The sequence below is a fragment of the Populus euphratica genome, unplaced genomic scaffold, assembly GCF_000495115.2.
Source record: "Populus euphratica unplaced genomic scaffold, PopEup_1.0 scaffold43.1, whole genome shotgun sequence".
Taxonomy (NCBI): Eukaryota; Viridiplantae; Streptophyta; class Magnoliopsida; order Malpighiales; family Salicaceae; genus Populus; species Populus euphratica.
In genome coordinates, this window is record NW_011499889.1 from 564782 (window position 1) to 580662 (window position 15881).

At 36.9% G+C, this 15881-nt stretch overlaps 3 protein-coding genes across 10 annotated transcripts; 1 reads left to right on the forward strand and 2 right to left on the reverse strand.

The window, feature by feature from the left end:
* Window positions 1-1167: 1167 nt before the first annotated feature.
* LOC105130887 (DNA mismatch repair protein MSH4) lies at window positions 1168-3942 on the forward strand. Of its 4 annotated transcripts, none has more exons than XM_011033613.1 (5): window positions 1168-1325; window positions 1986-2159; window positions 2284-2319; window positions 2419-2532; window positions 3533-3821. In XM_011033613.1, exons 1-5 carry the CDS (start codon window positions 1260-1262, stop codon window positions 3572-3574), a joined length of 432 nt encoding a protein of 143 aa, XP_011031915.1. In that variant the 5' UTR covers window positions 1168-1259; the 3' UTR covers window positions 3575-3821. The 4 variants fall into 4 exon arrangements, with proteins under 4 accessions (XP_011031915.1, XP_011031914.1, XP_011031912.1 ...); XM_011033610.1 differs by having other exon boundaries at window positions 1217-1325; window positions 3603-3942; XM_011033614.1 differs by having other exon boundaries at window positions 1217-1325; window positions 1986-2136; window positions 3603-3942.
* A 56-nt stretch (window positions 3943-3998) lies between these two features.
* LOC105130886 (60S ribosomal protein L15) lies at window positions 3999-6369 on the reverse strand. 3 transcript variants are annotated; one of them, XM_011033608.1, is made up of 4 exons: window positions 6253-6369; window positions 5744-5910; window positions 4590-4787; window positions 3999-4452 (listed from the first exon to the last, which is right to left on the reverse strand). In XM_011033608.1, exons 1-4 carry the CDS (start codon window positions 6254-6256, stop codon window positions 4207-4209), a joined length of 615 nt encoding a protein of 204 aa, XP_011031910.1. In that variant the 5' UTR covers window positions 6257-6369; the 3' UTR covers window positions 3999-4206. The 3 variants fall into 3 exon arrangements, with proteins under 3 accessions (XP_011031910.1, XP_011031911.1, XP_011031909.1); XM_011033609.1 differs by lacking the exon at window positions 6253-6369 and adding an exon at window positions 6130-6214; XM_011033607.1 differs by lacking the exon at window positions 6253-6369 and having other exon boundaries at window positions 5744-5920.
* A 1423-nt stretch (window positions 6370-7792) lies between these two features.
* LOC105130884 (DWNN domain, a CCHC-type zinc finger) lies at window positions 7793-14995 on the reverse strand. Of its 3 annotated transcripts, none has more exons than XM_011033605.1 (15): window positions 13973-14995; window positions 13432-13528; window positions 13022-13103; window positions 12748-12914; window positions 12569-12645; window positions 12318-12383; window positions 12061-12217; window positions 11810-11958; window positions 11390-11554; window positions 10993-11295; window positions 10817-10858; window positions 10342-10585; window positions 10130-10249; window positions 9713-9782; window positions 7793-8797 (listed from the first exon to the last, which is right to left on the reverse strand). In XM_011033605.1, exons 1-15 carry the CDS (start codon window positions 14136-14138, stop codon window positions 8144-8146), a joined length of 2559 nt encoding a protein of 852 aa, XP_011031907.1. In that variant the 5' UTR covers window positions 14139-14995; the 3' UTR covers window positions 7793-8143. The 3 variants fall into 3 exon arrangements, with proteins under 3 accessions (XP_011031907.1, XP_011031906.1, XP_011031908.1); XM_011033604.1 differs by having other exon boundaries at window positions 7793-8800; window positions 13973-14994; XM_011033606.1 differs by having other exon boundaries at window positions 7793-8800; window positions 12318-12374; window positions 13973-14993.
* Between the last annotated feature and the right edge of the window lie 886 nt (window positions 14996-15881).

Sequence of the window (15881 nt, forward strand, 5' to 3'; positions counted from 1 at the left end):
ACTAATATTGTCTTCATCATCCCGACTATTTCTAGGACATTCATGGGGATAAAAAAACTGTCTACCAAGACCTTTCCAGTCGTTTGATACAGGGGCGGCCTACAAACTACATCAGAGATACTAACGGTCCAATGAGAGCAAGAAGCACCCAACTATTTGAGGATTTCAATCATAATATCTCGTTGCAAGCTTCAACCAAATGATGTTTACTGGTTGGCAGTGCATGGCCTCAAGAAAAAGGGACGGTGAAAAGATTCATAATACAAATAAGATGAAAAAAAAGGTCATAGCCAGAAGACTCTGAGCTTTGATCGTTCTTATTCATTATAAGGTTCAATATCTTGAGATAAGATGAATGCCTAATCCAGACTAGAAACATAGCTTGATGAACGGATATGAAAATCAAAATTTGAAATAGTTTGAGAACGTCCTCAATCTAATAAACAGATAATTAACTGTTACCACTAAAGAAAAACAACTAATTCATGTGTTCATTGGATAAATTAAAAATCCCCTTTTATACAGAATCTTCAATTGTTCTTTCATCTTTCTGTTTTCCTATAAATTTCATAAAACTAAAAGGAAAATTGAGAGATTGAAACCTGAAATAGCGACCCGTTCTTGAGTTCCAATTGAGACCCTCATTGTTCTCTATGAATTGTTTGTGCATTTCAAGCTCTAGGCCAGAGATACTTTTTGTAAACTTCATGCATCCATGTTCTCATCTTCTAAAAATGGCTGGCTGCCGCCGATTGGCAGTACATTACGGCTAAATAATCATAATCATCACACGTGAAATACATGGAGATTATTATTATTATTTTTTTTTTATTGTTGTTGCCCGCAAAGTTCCAAGTATTTACATCTAAATTTCAGTTGGGCTTGCAATTCAGTTATGGGCTTATTTTCCCATGGCCCTGGGCAACGTTGCGCATGGCCTTAGCCTCTCCCGTCCATGTTTCTCCAATTCGAAATAAACAGAAAGGAAAGATAGTGCCTAGGAAGAGAACGGCAGGCAAAGTTCCAATTTAATTTTTAATTTATTTTAAAATTATTTTGATATAGTGATATAAAAATAATTTTGTAAAATAAAAAAATATTATTTTAATATATTTCAAAAAATAAAAAACACTTTAATTCCTTATATTCAAACACTATCTTAAACAGAGCGTGCATCCCCGCTTCAAAGAGCACTTGTATAAATAGCGCCCGCGTTGGCGCGCATTTGTCAACACTTGACTCACCCACGTCGACGCAAAATGGAAGACGATACGGGAGTGAAATCGAGCATTGTGATCGGCCTCAGAGAGAACAGAACCAAAGAGGTATGACGCGCTCTCCGTTTGTTTCTCACTATTTCTGTAAAATTAGTGAAACTTTTAGCAGCTATAACTGTAAAATTCACTATTTCGCATACATGCATTTGTTTACACCAGAATCTGAACAAAGATAACAGTATTAAAATTTGAATTTTTTTTTTTTTTGATTCATTTCATGTCCTCTCCGATTTAATTAGCACAAGAACTGATGGAAGAAATCTCAGTTCCTTAATGGCTTGTTGAATCTTAGATGTGAAATTCCTTTCCTGATGTTTTTATAGATCCTTATATTTTTTTAATTCGTAAAAAATAAAAAAACTCTATAAAAAAATAGCTTATTAATCTTGGATCTAGACTTCTAGTTCCTAACATTTGATAATTCTCGAGCTTCTAGAATTATAAATCCTCTCTTTTTTTTAAACGTGATTAACTGAAAGTTTCAAATCAATAAGATAAAAAGATTCATGATGTATATAAAATATAATCTTAGAGGCTCGAACTGAATGTTTTAATTATGAGAAATTAATTGTTTCTTTCAATATTTGGCCATGTAAAGATCACTCAAAAGTTGCTGGTAATCTGATAAATGAAAATTGAAATGGAAAGATTTTAAAAAATCTGAATTTGTTTCATGCGCTAAATAAGTTGATATTGTGAGACTGGCAGGTTGGAATGGCTGGTTTTGATTTAAGGTTAGCCTCACTGCATCTTTCTCAGTATAGTGAAACTAGCAGCTCGTATCAGAATACAAAATCTTTGCTCCAATTTTATGATCCTGTGGTCGTCGTTGTTCCTCCTAATAAATATGCACCTGATGGTATGGTCGGAATTTCAGAGCTGGTAGATCAATTTTATGCTTCAGTCAATAAAGTCAACCTCTTTAACAACTTGGAAATTTTTCATGCTGCTTCCTTTATCTCTGTTCATGCATCGATTTCATGGTATTATGTGCTGAATTTTGTAGGTTCTAATGGCCCGTGGTTGCTTTGATGACACCAAGGTTGTAGCTGGGAAACATCTCATTCTGTAACTGGTGTTTTACTTCTTGGTACTGGTGCTTGAATATTTGACCCACTGCCTTTGTCATATAATGTTCCAGCGTGGTGTACTGGTTAAAAATCTAGCAGCCAAAGAGCCTTCAGCTCATGGTTTGGATGCTTACTACAAGCAATATTATCCCTGCTTAATCTGCTGCCGCAGCTACAATCAAGTGGTACTCTCAGAACTTTGGCTTGCCTCAAATTTTTCTGGAGGAAAAGATTTCAATCTTAGATTTAGTTTGCACGCCACAATGCCATACTGGAGGTTAAATCTTAAGTAATTAGTCATTAACTACTCAAATCAGGTAAAAGTCTTCTCGGCAGTTTGGTTAAATATCAAATAAGTGAGTGTTGTTATGTTGAAATTTTTATTTTTTAGAACCAAGTTTTTTTAAAAAGCTAAAGAAACTGTACTGTTTCATGAATTTTATCCATACAACAGCGTAGCGTCTCTTTGTAGGTGATGCCTGTTAACAGTTTAACTTGTTCCACAAGGAGGCTTATTTTTATTAAATAAGCAGCCTGATAACTGCTATATTTTCATTGATCATATGTTAACTGGTGGCATTGGCATATTCACATTCCAATGCATCCCTTCCAGCCGAATAGTTGAAACTTATTTGCATATAAGTTATAGAGTGGCCATCATGTATCCATAGCCACAGTGGTGTTGCACGTAGAGAGGAGACCAAATATTACAAGTTGGATGACACTGGACTCATGCTAAAGCTTTTCAACTTTTCCTCGTTGAAGCGAATTACTCTTGAATCCATTCGAAAAAAATGACATATTTTACTGGATTTCGGAGTGAAGATGGGAAAAAATCTCCCAGGTTTGCAGATCCAAGTGGCAATCTTGTTACCAAATTGCAAGTATCTGCTTTTGAAAATACTTTACCTGACTAGGCATAGATACTTCATGCCCAGTAAGTCAGGCAAATTGCACGTATTGGACCTGTGTGAGGTGGATCTATTTTTTGAAGATTAATAGATTGTAACATGTTTTATTGTCTTCGAAATTCACCTTGAACATTATGGTTTTAGCCCTGGATTATGCACTCCATGTTTCTTCAAGCCCTTTTCACCTTATAAAATCATTATACTGACCACATTAGTCATTTTACGTTTGCCTTAAGTTACTGAATACTAATATGCATTTGTTTACACCTTACAGTTACAGTATTTTCATATTCTTCATCCATTATTCTGCTTCTAAAAGAAAGTTTGAACTGCAACATACACAGGAGAGAAGCAGAGAAACGAGTCATCGTCACAAACCACCCATTGTTGGTATTTATGCTCTCTCTCTCTCAGGACCTTCTTTCTCTTGCGAAATGCATGCATGTCCAAGACGCCCATTTCTAAGAAATAGGTGCATTTTCTTGATTATGAAATTATTGGCATCATGTTTATCTGGTTCCAAATATGGTTACACAGAAGCAATGGGAACCAGGTCTCTTTAAAACCATGTATACATCTGTGAAAATCTTGGCAGTCTCAGAAGATATTTTAGAACCATGATGACAGAACCTTTACATGCATATAAATGGATGTTGGAAGATAAGTACCTTTTAGTTTTCTTGGTTCTGGCTAGGGTGTCATACTTTTTCTTGGTACTGGCAAGGACATCATAGCTCCACTAGGGTGAAAAAAATGAAATTTCACTAAAGAGTCGAACAGAAACACACCATACATAAACACGAGTTGAATATACAACACAGCTTGCAACTTCTAATGCACCAAGAACACTTTCCAAGATTTCCAATATCCAAAATTTTCAACTCAATGAGCACAATGTCCTCCAAAAAATCCAATAATTGACAACACAAAACAGCCACATCACTGGACTCAACGGTATCGACGAAGGGAGAGGGTGTTGTTTCTCTTCCAGTTTGCCCGCCGAGAAGGTCGAGCTTTGTGGTGCAAGTGTCCCCTGCCACGCAGACCCCTGTATTTCTTCCCGGCAGAGGTAAGGCCACGGAGCTCCCTATGCTTGTGCACAGGGTTGCAGAGCCAGTTGATTCTTGGGTCATTCCGGATTGCATTGTGGGCAACATCAACCAAGATTACCTCAAAGTACTTGTAAGTAGAGTCCTGCGTTAAAGAAAATGCATTACTAATGCAAGTCAATGAATAACAGTAAGAAGGTCCGATTCTTAGGTAGCCAGTCTACACGTGGCATAATGACCAGTGAAATGAGACAGATGCAAACTCAGACTTGGCTGACTAACCTCATTAATCCAGTATGAATTGAGAACCCTGAGGCCCCCCAATTTCCGGCCAGCACGCTCCTCTGCCACAGATCTCTTGCTACGTTGAAACTTGAGTTGAGTAACACCCTGGTTTGTGGGCTTACCATATACAATACCCTTGGGAACAGGCCTCTTCCTACCACCTCGCCTAACACGTACACGATAAACAACATATCCCTAAAAATGATCAATTTTTCAGCATCCATGCAGATTTAAAAGCACTACACAATTGTGTGAAAAAAAAAAAGGTCAGGAATAGAAACTTTACTAGCTTGGTTCAACAATGACATTACTGATCTCCATTTTTATAACTTCCAATGTTATAAAAATTCACCTAACTATCAAAAACACAAATTCCTAGTAGCCTATTAGAAGACAAACTGAATGCTTGGACATAAAAAGTAAAGTGAAAATCCAACTTACTAATTTCACATCCAAACAGTTTCTTCCCGGTTCAACTAGATGATAAAATTGAATACATCAATAACAACAAATTCCAAAAAAGAACCACAAGAACAGTATCAGATCGAGAAAAAAACGAGTCCAACAAGGCGTGAGCCCATTTGGTCGGATGATCGATTATTTTGATATCACTGGTCTCAAGAAGCGCTCCATCATTGTATGCATGGACCCTCCTAGGGAAGAATGAATACGCATCAAGACGCTGCTTAGCCAGGAGGAATCTCAAAATGCATGCATTAACTAGGGAATGGCAACATTTACATGATCACAGGTTGGTTATGTCCATTCATAGTGACTCAGAACTACACACATCAGCCAAAACAAACTATGCCCTCCAGACTTAGTGCAATAGTCGTCAGATACAGAAAAGCCGAGAACTTGTACGAGAACAAAAAAGTGGAACCAACAAAGAGAGAAATACTTAAAAATACTTCTCACTCCACACATTTCAGATGAAATGACCCTAAAAGTAATCCACAAAACAAAACATTAAAGCGCTTGAAACTCAATCAGTTAACAAAACACAACAAGAAAGACTACTTGTAGAGCTTACGTGTAACTGAAGCTCATAACGTAGCAAACGAAAGCTGAAAATTGAAATAGCAGTAAATGATGCAACTGAGAACTCAGAAACACATGACCCGTGCTAAAAATGGCAATCAAAGTGCTACCTGCTTGGCCTTATAGCCCAAGCGGCGAGCCTTGTCAGGGCGTGTGGGGTGCGTGACACGAACAATTGAAGGATGCTGGCGGTACTCCCAACACCTAACCCTTTGCAAAAACCTCATCACATCTGATTGTTTCTTCCTCCATAGCTCAGAAACGTACTTGTAAGCCCCTATTTTCATCAAACCCACCAAAAAAATAAAATTACACTCTTCACAGCATACTTAAAAATTCACTAGATTGAGAATTTAACAATAGCGTACTATTTATTTTCTTTGAAAATGAATTTATGAGAAGTGCATGTAGCAGAGTTCGCATAAAATCCTTGTCAAAACCAAGTAGGAAACTACATAGACAAGAAAGAAATATAAAATCTGGTCTATGGTAATACCTAAAGAAGTTGGCAGATTATAATATAAGAAAAGAGAGAGAGAGAGAGAGAGATTTGAGATATTAATAGGTGGAAAGAAAGAATGTTGGCTCAGACAGAGAGAGAAAGAGAGAGAGAGAGTACCCATTAAATCAGAGCAGCAGTGGTGCCTGATTGGTGACTAGGGTTTTCAGTTTACACGCTAAAAAGAGAGAAGGCTTGGGTCAGCAAAGAAAACAGAACCCTGGTATCGAATAATGGAGAAACGAAATCTCGGCCGTTCATTTATCTTATGGGAGCGTTACTTGTTTGGACCGAGGTCGTTCGTTTTGTTTTGCTTAGGTGCTTGGGCTATGAGAATATGGGCCTCCAAAGTTTCAATTTCCAAATACTACCCTTTGAAAATCTTGCTTTCATCACCATTTCCCAAGTAGTTAGATGGACGTGTACGGTAAAATGCAAGGTTAAATTTATTTTTGATATTATGGTTGTTTTTATGGTTATAATTTAAAAAAATAAATTAAAAAATCATTTTTTTATTATGGTGGGTTGAATTAAAATATATATTTGGTTTAAAATACTGTTAAAATTATTATTATATAAAAAATAATTAAAATGTATTTAGTTAAAATTGTTGTTGAAAATATTATTACTAATAAAATAACTAAAACAGAGAGATAATAATTTTATAGTTTTGAATTATATTACTGTACTCTAGATTATTAATAAATTATTAATACAGCAATGCTACATTAAAATTTTATTTTTATTGTTCCATTAATTGCCTTTTTGTTAAAGATTTTGCTAAAGTATAGTAAATTATTTATTAAAAGCTCATTCCGGCATGTGTATTGTCAATGGTTCTCTCTTTTTTTTTGGGTCGGCTAAGACAAATTAAAAGAGAGGTAAAGGTTAAGTTATTTTGGTCTCACTGTATTTTCAATGGTTCTTTCTCTGTTTTGAAAAAAATAAGCTTGCAAAGATAAACTAAAAACTGTGATCAGAACTCAGGAAAAACAAATTAAAGTTGTTTCATAATAACTGAGGTCAGATCCCAGTTATTGATGGATGTACTATTTAAACCACAACTTCTTATAATGAACCAAAGACTATATTTTCATGGTTGAGAAAAATAAACAAACGCAAACTCATTTCCGAACGGGCTCGCAAGGCAGATTGATTATCCATTGGATTGTTTCACTCTTATCGAGTCCTGTAAACATAGAGCACGGATGAACGCTAATTCCCAAACTTCTTTGTTTTGGTTATGATCATCCAGCTGATGATCACTGCTCAAGAAATCCCTTGATTTCATTGCATTGATTATTGGAGGAAATTGTTTTTCCAAATTTGAATTGTTCATTTAATTTAGTATTGTCATTTTTATTTTCCCACAAGGCAACGAGACCCCTTTTTCGTTAGAAAAGGAGGCCCAGTTTTTAATCGAGGAAAGAAGAATCCGTATTCGTGGAAGAGCCTGCTGAGAGCACAAGTAAAGTTAGGGAGCTATTTCAAAAACACAGCGAGAAGTTCATCCTATCATCTACTTTCGAGGAGCAAGATACACTAAAAAGGAAGAGAGAAAAAACCAGAGAGAAGTGGATGAAAAGATTGATAAGAACTACAGCAGCGGTTGTAAGTTTAAATGATAGCAAAAATAAAGAGCAGAAAAATACAAAATGAATAAAAAGTCAACTAAAAAGAGGATGAAATTGGAAGGAATTTGGTTTTGTTTAGTTACATACACTTAAGAATGGAGTGGAAGAACTCAAAATTATGAGTTGGTTGTTACAATTTCACAAGCCATAGTTGACAGTTGTATCTCCCATTTTGATATTTAAAAGCATTTTATTCGATGTACAATCGCTCACTCGCTGGGCAGACTTCCACATATTTCCACCTTTTTCGAGAGAGGTTCCATCAGCAGCAGCTAATACAGCTCCACCTTGCTCCAGTAACAGGAAGACAGCAGCTCCCACTGCTTTCATTTTCCTTAAAAACAGGACCGCATGGAATCTAAAAGGACAATCTTCCCTTATCTATGCTTCCGGTCCTTATCTCTTCTTGAATGCTTAACATCCTCCTCCCACTCTGCTGGAGGAGGAGGTGATGGCTCATACCTAGAGGGTTTCCTCTTGAAGTGCCTGTCATCATCACTGGACTCGTAGTCCATGGTGGCCGTGGCAGCAACACTGCTACTGCTCTTTCTGGTCTTCACAGAAGATGACTTGTAGTCATCATAATAGCCATTATTAACTGGTGACGATGACTTGTGATGTTTAGAAGACAAAGGGCTACCACCACCAGTAGCTGCTGGTGCTGCTTCACTAGAGGATGATACCTTGCGCTTCTTACTGGTGGGTTCTCCTTCTGCTGGAAAGCTAATGCGAGAGAACACACTGACCTTTTGCTTGCGGTCTGTTACTGTTGTAGAAGGGGGTTTAGTGGTAGTCTCAGATACAGCTTTGGATGAGGATTCTGAACGGTGGCGGTGGCGGTGGTCACGGTCCCGCTCACGGTAATCAAAGTCATCAGCATCTCTATCACCGTGTTCATGGCGGTCTGACTTTCTTTTAGAAGGGCGTGGTGGTAATGGGTCAATCTCACGGGCTGAACGCTCCGGTGATAATCTCTCAGACCTTCGACGATGATGACGGGGATCGCTGCTGGCACTGGATTGTGGTATTGACTTCTTCACCAACAGACAAGGAATAACTATTAGAATATCGCCTCTCTTTCATTTCATTTTTGGTATTAAGATATAAGAAAAAACAACTCCTGGTTAGTTTTTAATATTCTTCTTCTTTTTCATTATTAATGATACATGCAGTGCTTTATTAAAATTTATACTCATCAAAAAACCCTTCCCCCCGGCCGAGACAAAAAGCTCTTAGTTTTATTAATTATTATTCTATACTACAGCAAAAAAAAAAAAAACTGCACAGCAATCAATTTCTCGTACCAAAACTTCTATCCCTGAAAATTAAGGCTGAAAAGGGGCATGAATTCAATGGTACTCTTTATTTTTCAACTATAGATTCGGGTTTTTAGTGCTCATCTTTAACTATTACTGGAAAAAAAACCAAGAAAATATTTACTCAACTCCAAATAATTAACGGAAAAGAATTTATACTGTTCTGTCAAAAAAAACATCAATAAAACAACAAATGCAGAAATAGAAGCAGAGTCACCCTTATTGGGGAGAGTGAATTGCTCTGTTCTAGGACGTGGTGCCAGCAAATCCAGAAAGACTGATTTACAAAATTTGCATGGAAGGCATGAGATGGAAGAGGGGAATGGCAACAAATCCAATAAAAAGTCTCGGGGAACCATGAAAATTCAAAAACTGGGTTGGCTTTGGTGTTAATTTCAGGTTCTAACTCCAGGTAGTTCATCTGAAAATGGAGAGTAAAATGAGGATTTTTTTTCAAGTTGAGGAAGGACTCAGAAACCCCAGTAAAATAATAATAACCAATTATTTTTTCTAGCATTGAGAAGACAAAAGTGTGTTCTGGCTAAACGGTTGTTCAACACCATGGAAGGTACCTGATGCAGTACAGAAATAGATAATAAAGAGAAATCCAAACAATCATAAAAGACATACAGATTTCATTGAAGAAACATCACCGCCGCCGCTCACTTCCCTACCTGGATCCCAATCTCTGGAAAACTCCCTATGGAAAGAGAATTATTTAGACATTAACAAGAATATGATTAAATGGACAAAAAATGAGATCACAGGGATAACCGGGGGGGTGGGGGGGGTTGGTGGTTTAACTGGTTGAGTCACATGATCATTGAACTCCAAAATGAGCTGATTATAACATATTTTACAAAGCCACCCAAGGGTTTGGGGTGGATGTGAATGCACACAAGTGTTTTTGGGGGTGGGGGTATCATATTAAGCACAAGCAACAGGTCTGATATTTAATATAATGGTTTAAGAACCATGCAATTTAACACAAGAAATGTTACATCATTTCTTAAACCACTAGGAAATAATGAGAAGCAGTAATATTACCTTTCAGCTCGCCTCTCATTTTCACGTCGCCTCCTTACATCAGCTTTGCGGGCCTCAAATTCCTCCCTGCTCATTAGAGGAGGTCTGAGATTCATGTTCATTCCAAATTCAGCAAGATCCCTACAGCAGTTGGGAGATAAGAAAATTCCAAGTAAGTTTGTCAGCTTGCAGAAACAAGACGAGAAAAATAACCAGAATGCAGAATTGTGTACCTCTGAGGTGGAACAGCAGGCATCATATAACTCTGGGCACCAAAAGGATCTGGAGGCATAACTCCCCCAAATGGAATATCCAAAGGGCTTAATCCATAACCCATAAAGGGCATTGGACCTGGATAAGGAGCCATGTATCCTTCCATTCCAGTCTGCATGCCACTCCAATATGGATTAAAGGCAGAGGGACCCATGGGCATCATAAAGCTCTCAGCAGCAAGATCCTGAGAAGCTTTCCACAAATCTGTGATACATTACATTCATCGAGGGAATCATAAATATTGTCACCATCATCGAGGGAATCATAAATATTGTCACCAATAATTAATTACAAATTGAAAACAATACAAATACACCAAGCCTAGAATAAAGAACATATCACTAATCCAAAAAAAATTTAATCAGCCATTATGTATGAAACCATAGTTGCGGAACCCATTTATCCAGGAAAAACTAAAGAAAGCAACCAATATACCATTCGGAGGCATGCGAACTTTCTTCTTTTTCTTTTTCTTCCCTGACAAAGCAAAAGTCACAGTCAATTAAGCCATTCTCATGTGTCTTTTCTAAGTTAAATTAAGAGAAAACAGAGGATTCGATAACGCCCTAATGACAACAACAATAAATGCATATATAAAGATTGGCCATTACCTGCCTCACCAGGAGCCAGCTTCTGCTGCACTTCTTCCTCAGCCAGTGGAGCACTTCCTTGTGATGCTGGCTCCTTCACACTTATTGATTCATGTGTAGCCTCAGATACATCCACAGCTTTAGCAGTCCTCACTTTCTCAGGGACTTGCTGAGAAGCAATAAGAGGCTTCTCCTCATCAGCTATTTCCTTGTTTAAAATTGGAGATTCTTCATTAGCAGGAGATGGCTTATGTTCTCCCTTAGATGCAGCAGACTGTGTGGGTGATGGAATCTTTGGAGGTGGACAGCGTGCAGACTCCATATCTAAACTTAGAAAGTTTGAATGAAATTAATCATGCATATAATTGAATTGGCAGAAAATTTATGCAACTAAAACAAAACAAACACATGCACAAACCTTGAACTTGAAAGGCGCTTCCTACATTTTCAGCACTACTGTTACCAGACTCCAAAATACGATTGATTGTATCCCTGAGAGTCTTGTTAGGAAGAAGATCATCTGCAAGGACATTTGATACCCCACATACACACTTCGACTTTGAGATAATGTAATCTCTTATACCTGTATTAAACAGAAAAGGGCGGTAACTTCATGTAAGAATACTCTAAATACTGAAATAAAGAAATAAAATGAGTTATAATAGGCCAACTAGACATTCCTAAAACTATCGAGGTAGAAGATGGTGGAGAAGTATTGCCAAATTGCCGATTCAAAGAAAATTTAATGTTGCGGTAGAACAATTTATATGGCAGGTGGCAAATGAAATTCCAATACAAGGTGATACAGGAGATGGAAAAAAAAAAAAAGAGCACTTACACTTGTCACAGAAGCTCGTGAAACAACATTTGCTTGTTAAGACTGCATCTTTCATAACTTCCTTACACAGGGGGCAGTGAAGTTCAGGTGGAAGATCACCAACAGGCCGTGTGGAAGGTAGGCCCTCAATTTCTCTCTCAAAAGCAGCCCTGTTCAAATTTAGACATTCATAATGAATTTGATTGCCAACATATCTAATTTAAAACCATGTGGAGAAGAAATACTGAAGCATAAAACAGATATCAGCTTACTCATTTGGCTTCAAAACAGCAACTGCACCACTAGGTAAAGCATATGAGCCATCTGGGGTAGCCATCAGCATTGACTTTGGAATGCCAGTAGGTGGCTTTACTCTTTTAATATCATAATTAGGGTCACCATTTGTAGGGCAGTGTTGAATAAAATGCCCTGAATAAAGGCAACACAAAAATTAAAGGTTTGCATGCTGCTCTCCTGCCCAACAAGTTTAAGTGGAGTTGTTTTCATTTAAATATGAACAATTACAAACCAGGAATCTTGCATCTGTGGCATACATAGCCTTGTGGAGGTGTTTTCCGCTCCAAGCCTAATCGACCTCAACAAAAATATCATTTACATCAGTGTATTGGGAAAATGTTTGAAGTAAACATACAATCTTTAATGAATGTTAATACTAGCACAAGTCCAACATGGACAACAAAGGAAAAGAGAAATTATAGCTTTATGGAAACACACCAAAAAACAATGCAATAATCACGAGAGAAGGAATAAGAAAATCACCAAAACCACGCCCACCCATTCTTCCACCCACACCCCTACCAAAACCTCGACCAGCACCAAAGCCATCAGCACCTTGACTGCAAACCGAAATGGAAATTTAACAAATATACATACAAATAACTCCACAGATAGTAAAAGCACACAGATTTCAATGTAACACAACTGAGGATCAATCTCACCGCTGCCAGTCCAATGCTGGGGTATCAATCAATGCCTTAATTCTGTCGTCCTCATCAGCCTTGTTTGTAGGGGCCACATCAGGAGGTGGATTACTAGATTGAACAGGCAGTACATCAGGAATGGAATACAAATCGTTTCCAAATTCATCCCATTCACTGTCTTCAGTCTACAATATCAAATAGCACACATAACAAACACACTACAAATTCATACTAATTATCTTGCTATATTACCAAATCAATTCAAGGAAAAGATGGCAGCATCCAAGCTTACATATCTCATTGAAGATGAATCAGCATCCATAAAACTACTCTTCTCTGGAAGGGTGTCCTCCACCTTAGTTTCCAACTTTGGCCTACAAAATATAACAAGAACAAACTCAACCTAGCCCTGAAAATTTGTTTAACAAGAAGCTAAAACAAAATGAAAATCAATTTGTGGGCACTGCACTGTAGGATCTGTCTAAATCATTAAGTCAATGAAAGTAACCTATTTGAGGAAACTGCACCCTTAAACCATATTCCACAGATAAATAAAGCACAAGAACTCTACAAATGTCTGGGCTGATATAAATTATGACAGCTCCACAAACCAGACATTTCATGCTCCATCTTCCAAAAACCTTGGCCTTAACTAAATAAACTCAATCAAGCGTTTAAGAATTTAAGGGTTTGAGATAGTACTCTTGCTCTGTAACAATGGGCAGACGAGGCCTCCCTGGAACCCGGCGTATTAATACAGAGGTATTTTTGGGAATTAACATTGCTTCATCAAGATACTCTGAAATTGGAAACAAGGGAACAGCAAGGCTATAAAACACTACAAGAATGATAAATTATAAAACCAAACTTATAGTTTATCAAATGCAATCCCATTTGGTAGAACCAATCATTCCTAGTCATGAGAAGTTAGTCTATCTACAAAACCCCCAAAAGGCATCTACAAACAATTCAGCATGAAATTTGTTTGGTTTTTCCACTGCCCACAGTAAAGAAAGCTCATTTGCACGCAACTGAATACATTGGGCACAAACTAGCCTTCTCCATAACGTGCATCAGTGTGCAAATCCAGGTGCTAAAAACAATATGGGCAGAAAGTGGAGTGACGAATCCAGAAGCAAAACCCAGAATTAAGAGTTGCATTGCCATTAGGTTTGTAATTTAATTGAAGGACAATCTAAGTGATAAACAATCTAGTTAAACTAAAAAAAGAATTAAAACCAACCTTCATTGGTTTGGGCATTAGTGACAACAAGGTCGAAGTCTGTACCCCTTCCCAAATGCTTTGATTCAAAAATTTTTTCTTTCAAAGTACCAACGGATATAAATGGACCGTCCATTGGGATTGAATCATAATCTCTAGCACTCTTAAATTTGTAATACACAGCCATTTTTTTTCTTTCCACTAATTCAATAAAAAAAATATTATCAGATATCAAAACAACAGCACACACAATAAAACGTGCCTCTCAAAAAACAAGGCCTGCTATTCAACTAAAAAAAGATAACAGTACAAAAAATTGAACTCTCTCTATCTCCTTTTCTCTATCCTTCTCAGGTAAAGATCAATCAAACAAACCAACTACGGAAGAAGAACCGTTCGCTTCGCGTGCCTCTTTCCCAGCAAACCCTTCAAAACCCAGCCAATAGCACAAAGCTCCTCTCTTTGAGTGCAATCAGACCAATCAAATCCTTGAAACAAGAAACTTCCGGTCGCAATCTAACTCAATCGAACAATTTCGGAACTTGTGAGTGGTAATTGAGAGATCGCACCTAAAACAAAATAAACCCCATAATCGTCAAACTTCAGTGGGAAATGATTGAATCTGATAAATCAACTGATCCAAATCTTCATAGCCCAGCCAGATTAGACAACAGCCGCCAAATCCTCAATCACCAAGAAAAAATCACGAACTTGAAAACAATCTCGGGTGCAGTGATGATTATCATTGAAGGAGATTGATTGAAGCTTCACTGCGACAACCCTAAAATCGAGAGATTTAGAGGGATTCTTCGCGAAACCTCATATGATAGAGCGAGAGAGATAGGTTAGGGTTAGGGCTTGTCGAGAACCCAGTTAGGAGGGTAGTTTTACGGATTTGTGGTTAAAAGGGTGAAAGTAGTGTGCGTGGGAGTGCGGGTGGGTATGCAAAGAGAAAGAGAGAGGAGGTGATTGCTTTTGCTTGCGTTGCACGGGTTTATTATTCATTTACTGCTTTGTTTCGGGGCTCGCTTCCTTATGTGTGCTGCCAATTGACGCGTTGTTTAGGAGTCTCGGACTTCTGGATAACGTCCCGAAAGGGCCCGTCTTTATATGTCGAGTCCAATTATATTCGCCGGGTTTTACTGTCTTTACAAAGAAAAAAAAACATAGAATAATTATTACATTACATATTAAATTATTTTATTAAAGAAAACTCGTTGAGGAAATTGCTATTGAGTTGCTGAATGGACACACTTTCACGGCTTGTTTGAGAACACTCAATTATTTTTTTATTTAAAATTATTCTTTATATATTTTAAAATTATTTTAAAATCCTAACATTAAAAATAAGTTTTAAAAAATAAAAATATTATTTGAATATATTTATAAATAAAAAATACTTTAAAAAATCATTATTACTGTAATAATAAACACGTCTTCAATACATGATGTACTCATTGTATGCTGAGTTTTTTTATTTTTATTTTTATTTTTTTAATTTTATCATGTTTATTTAAATTAAATTATTATAGAATGAAAAAGTTAAAAAACAAATAACCAAAATAAAAAGAGTAGAGGAAAAAGGTGGCAACCTTGAAATTTTTAAAAGTTAACTTTGGTCCTATACTTTCCAATTTCTTTTTTCAATCCATTTGATTTTTAAAATTTTAATTTTAATTCAAAACTTTAATTTTCTTTTCTTTTAGGTCCGGTTTGAGAGAAAAAAGAAAAATTTATCATATTTTGATGGCAGGGAGTAAAAGCCTTGATTAACACCGATTTAAACTACGAAAAAGATCGATCTTGATGTTAATGAGTTTCATTTGATAAGGAGAGCTCACATATTTAGCCTTCCCGTCACTTAAAATAAGACATCTAAGCTTGTGATTGTTTTTTGTTCATGTTGATTTTAGGTATATGGACTAATTTT

Excerpts from the sequence above, each read along its gene's own strand:
- LOC105130887 (XM_011033610.1), top strand. The coding sequence starts at position 1,260 with ATGGAAGACGATACGGGAGTGAAATCGAGCATTGTGATCGGCCTCAGA. Across the intron at positions 1,326-1,985 it reads GAGAGAACAGAACCAAAGAG|GTTGGAATGGCTGGTTTTGA; the intron begins GTATGACGCGCT and ends TGAGACTGGCAG. Across the intron at positions 2,533-3,602 it reads GCCGCAGCTACAATCAAGTG|GAGAGAAGCAGAGAAACGAG; the intron begins GTACTCTCAGAA and ends CAACATACACAG.
- LOC105130886 (XM_011033607.1), bottom strand. The coding sequence starts at position 5,920 with ATGAAAATAGGGGCTTACAAGTACGTTTCTGAGCTATGGAGGAAGAAA. Across the intron at positions 4,788-5,743 it reads TGGGCTATAAGGCCAAGCAG|GGATATGTTGTTTATCGTGT; the intron begins GTAGCACTTTGA and ends GATCATTTTTAG. Across the intron at positions 4,453-4,589 it reads ATTCATACTGGATTAATGAG|GACTCTACTTACAAGTACTT; the intron begins GTTAGTCAGCCA and ends TCTTTAACGCAG.
- LOC105130884 (XM_011033604.1), bottom strand. The coding sequence starts at position 14,138 with ATGGCTGTGTATTACAAATTTAAGAGTGCTAGAGATTATGATTCAATC. Across the intron at positions 12,646-12,747 it reads CCAGCATTGGACTGGCAGCG|TCAAGGTGCTGATGGCTTTG; the intron begins GTGAGATTGATC and ends TTCGGTTTGCAG. Across the intron at positions 11,959-12,060 it reads GCTGTTTTGAAGCCAAATGA|GGCTGCTTTTGAGAGAGAAA; the intron begins GTAAGCTGATAT and ends AAATTTGAACAG.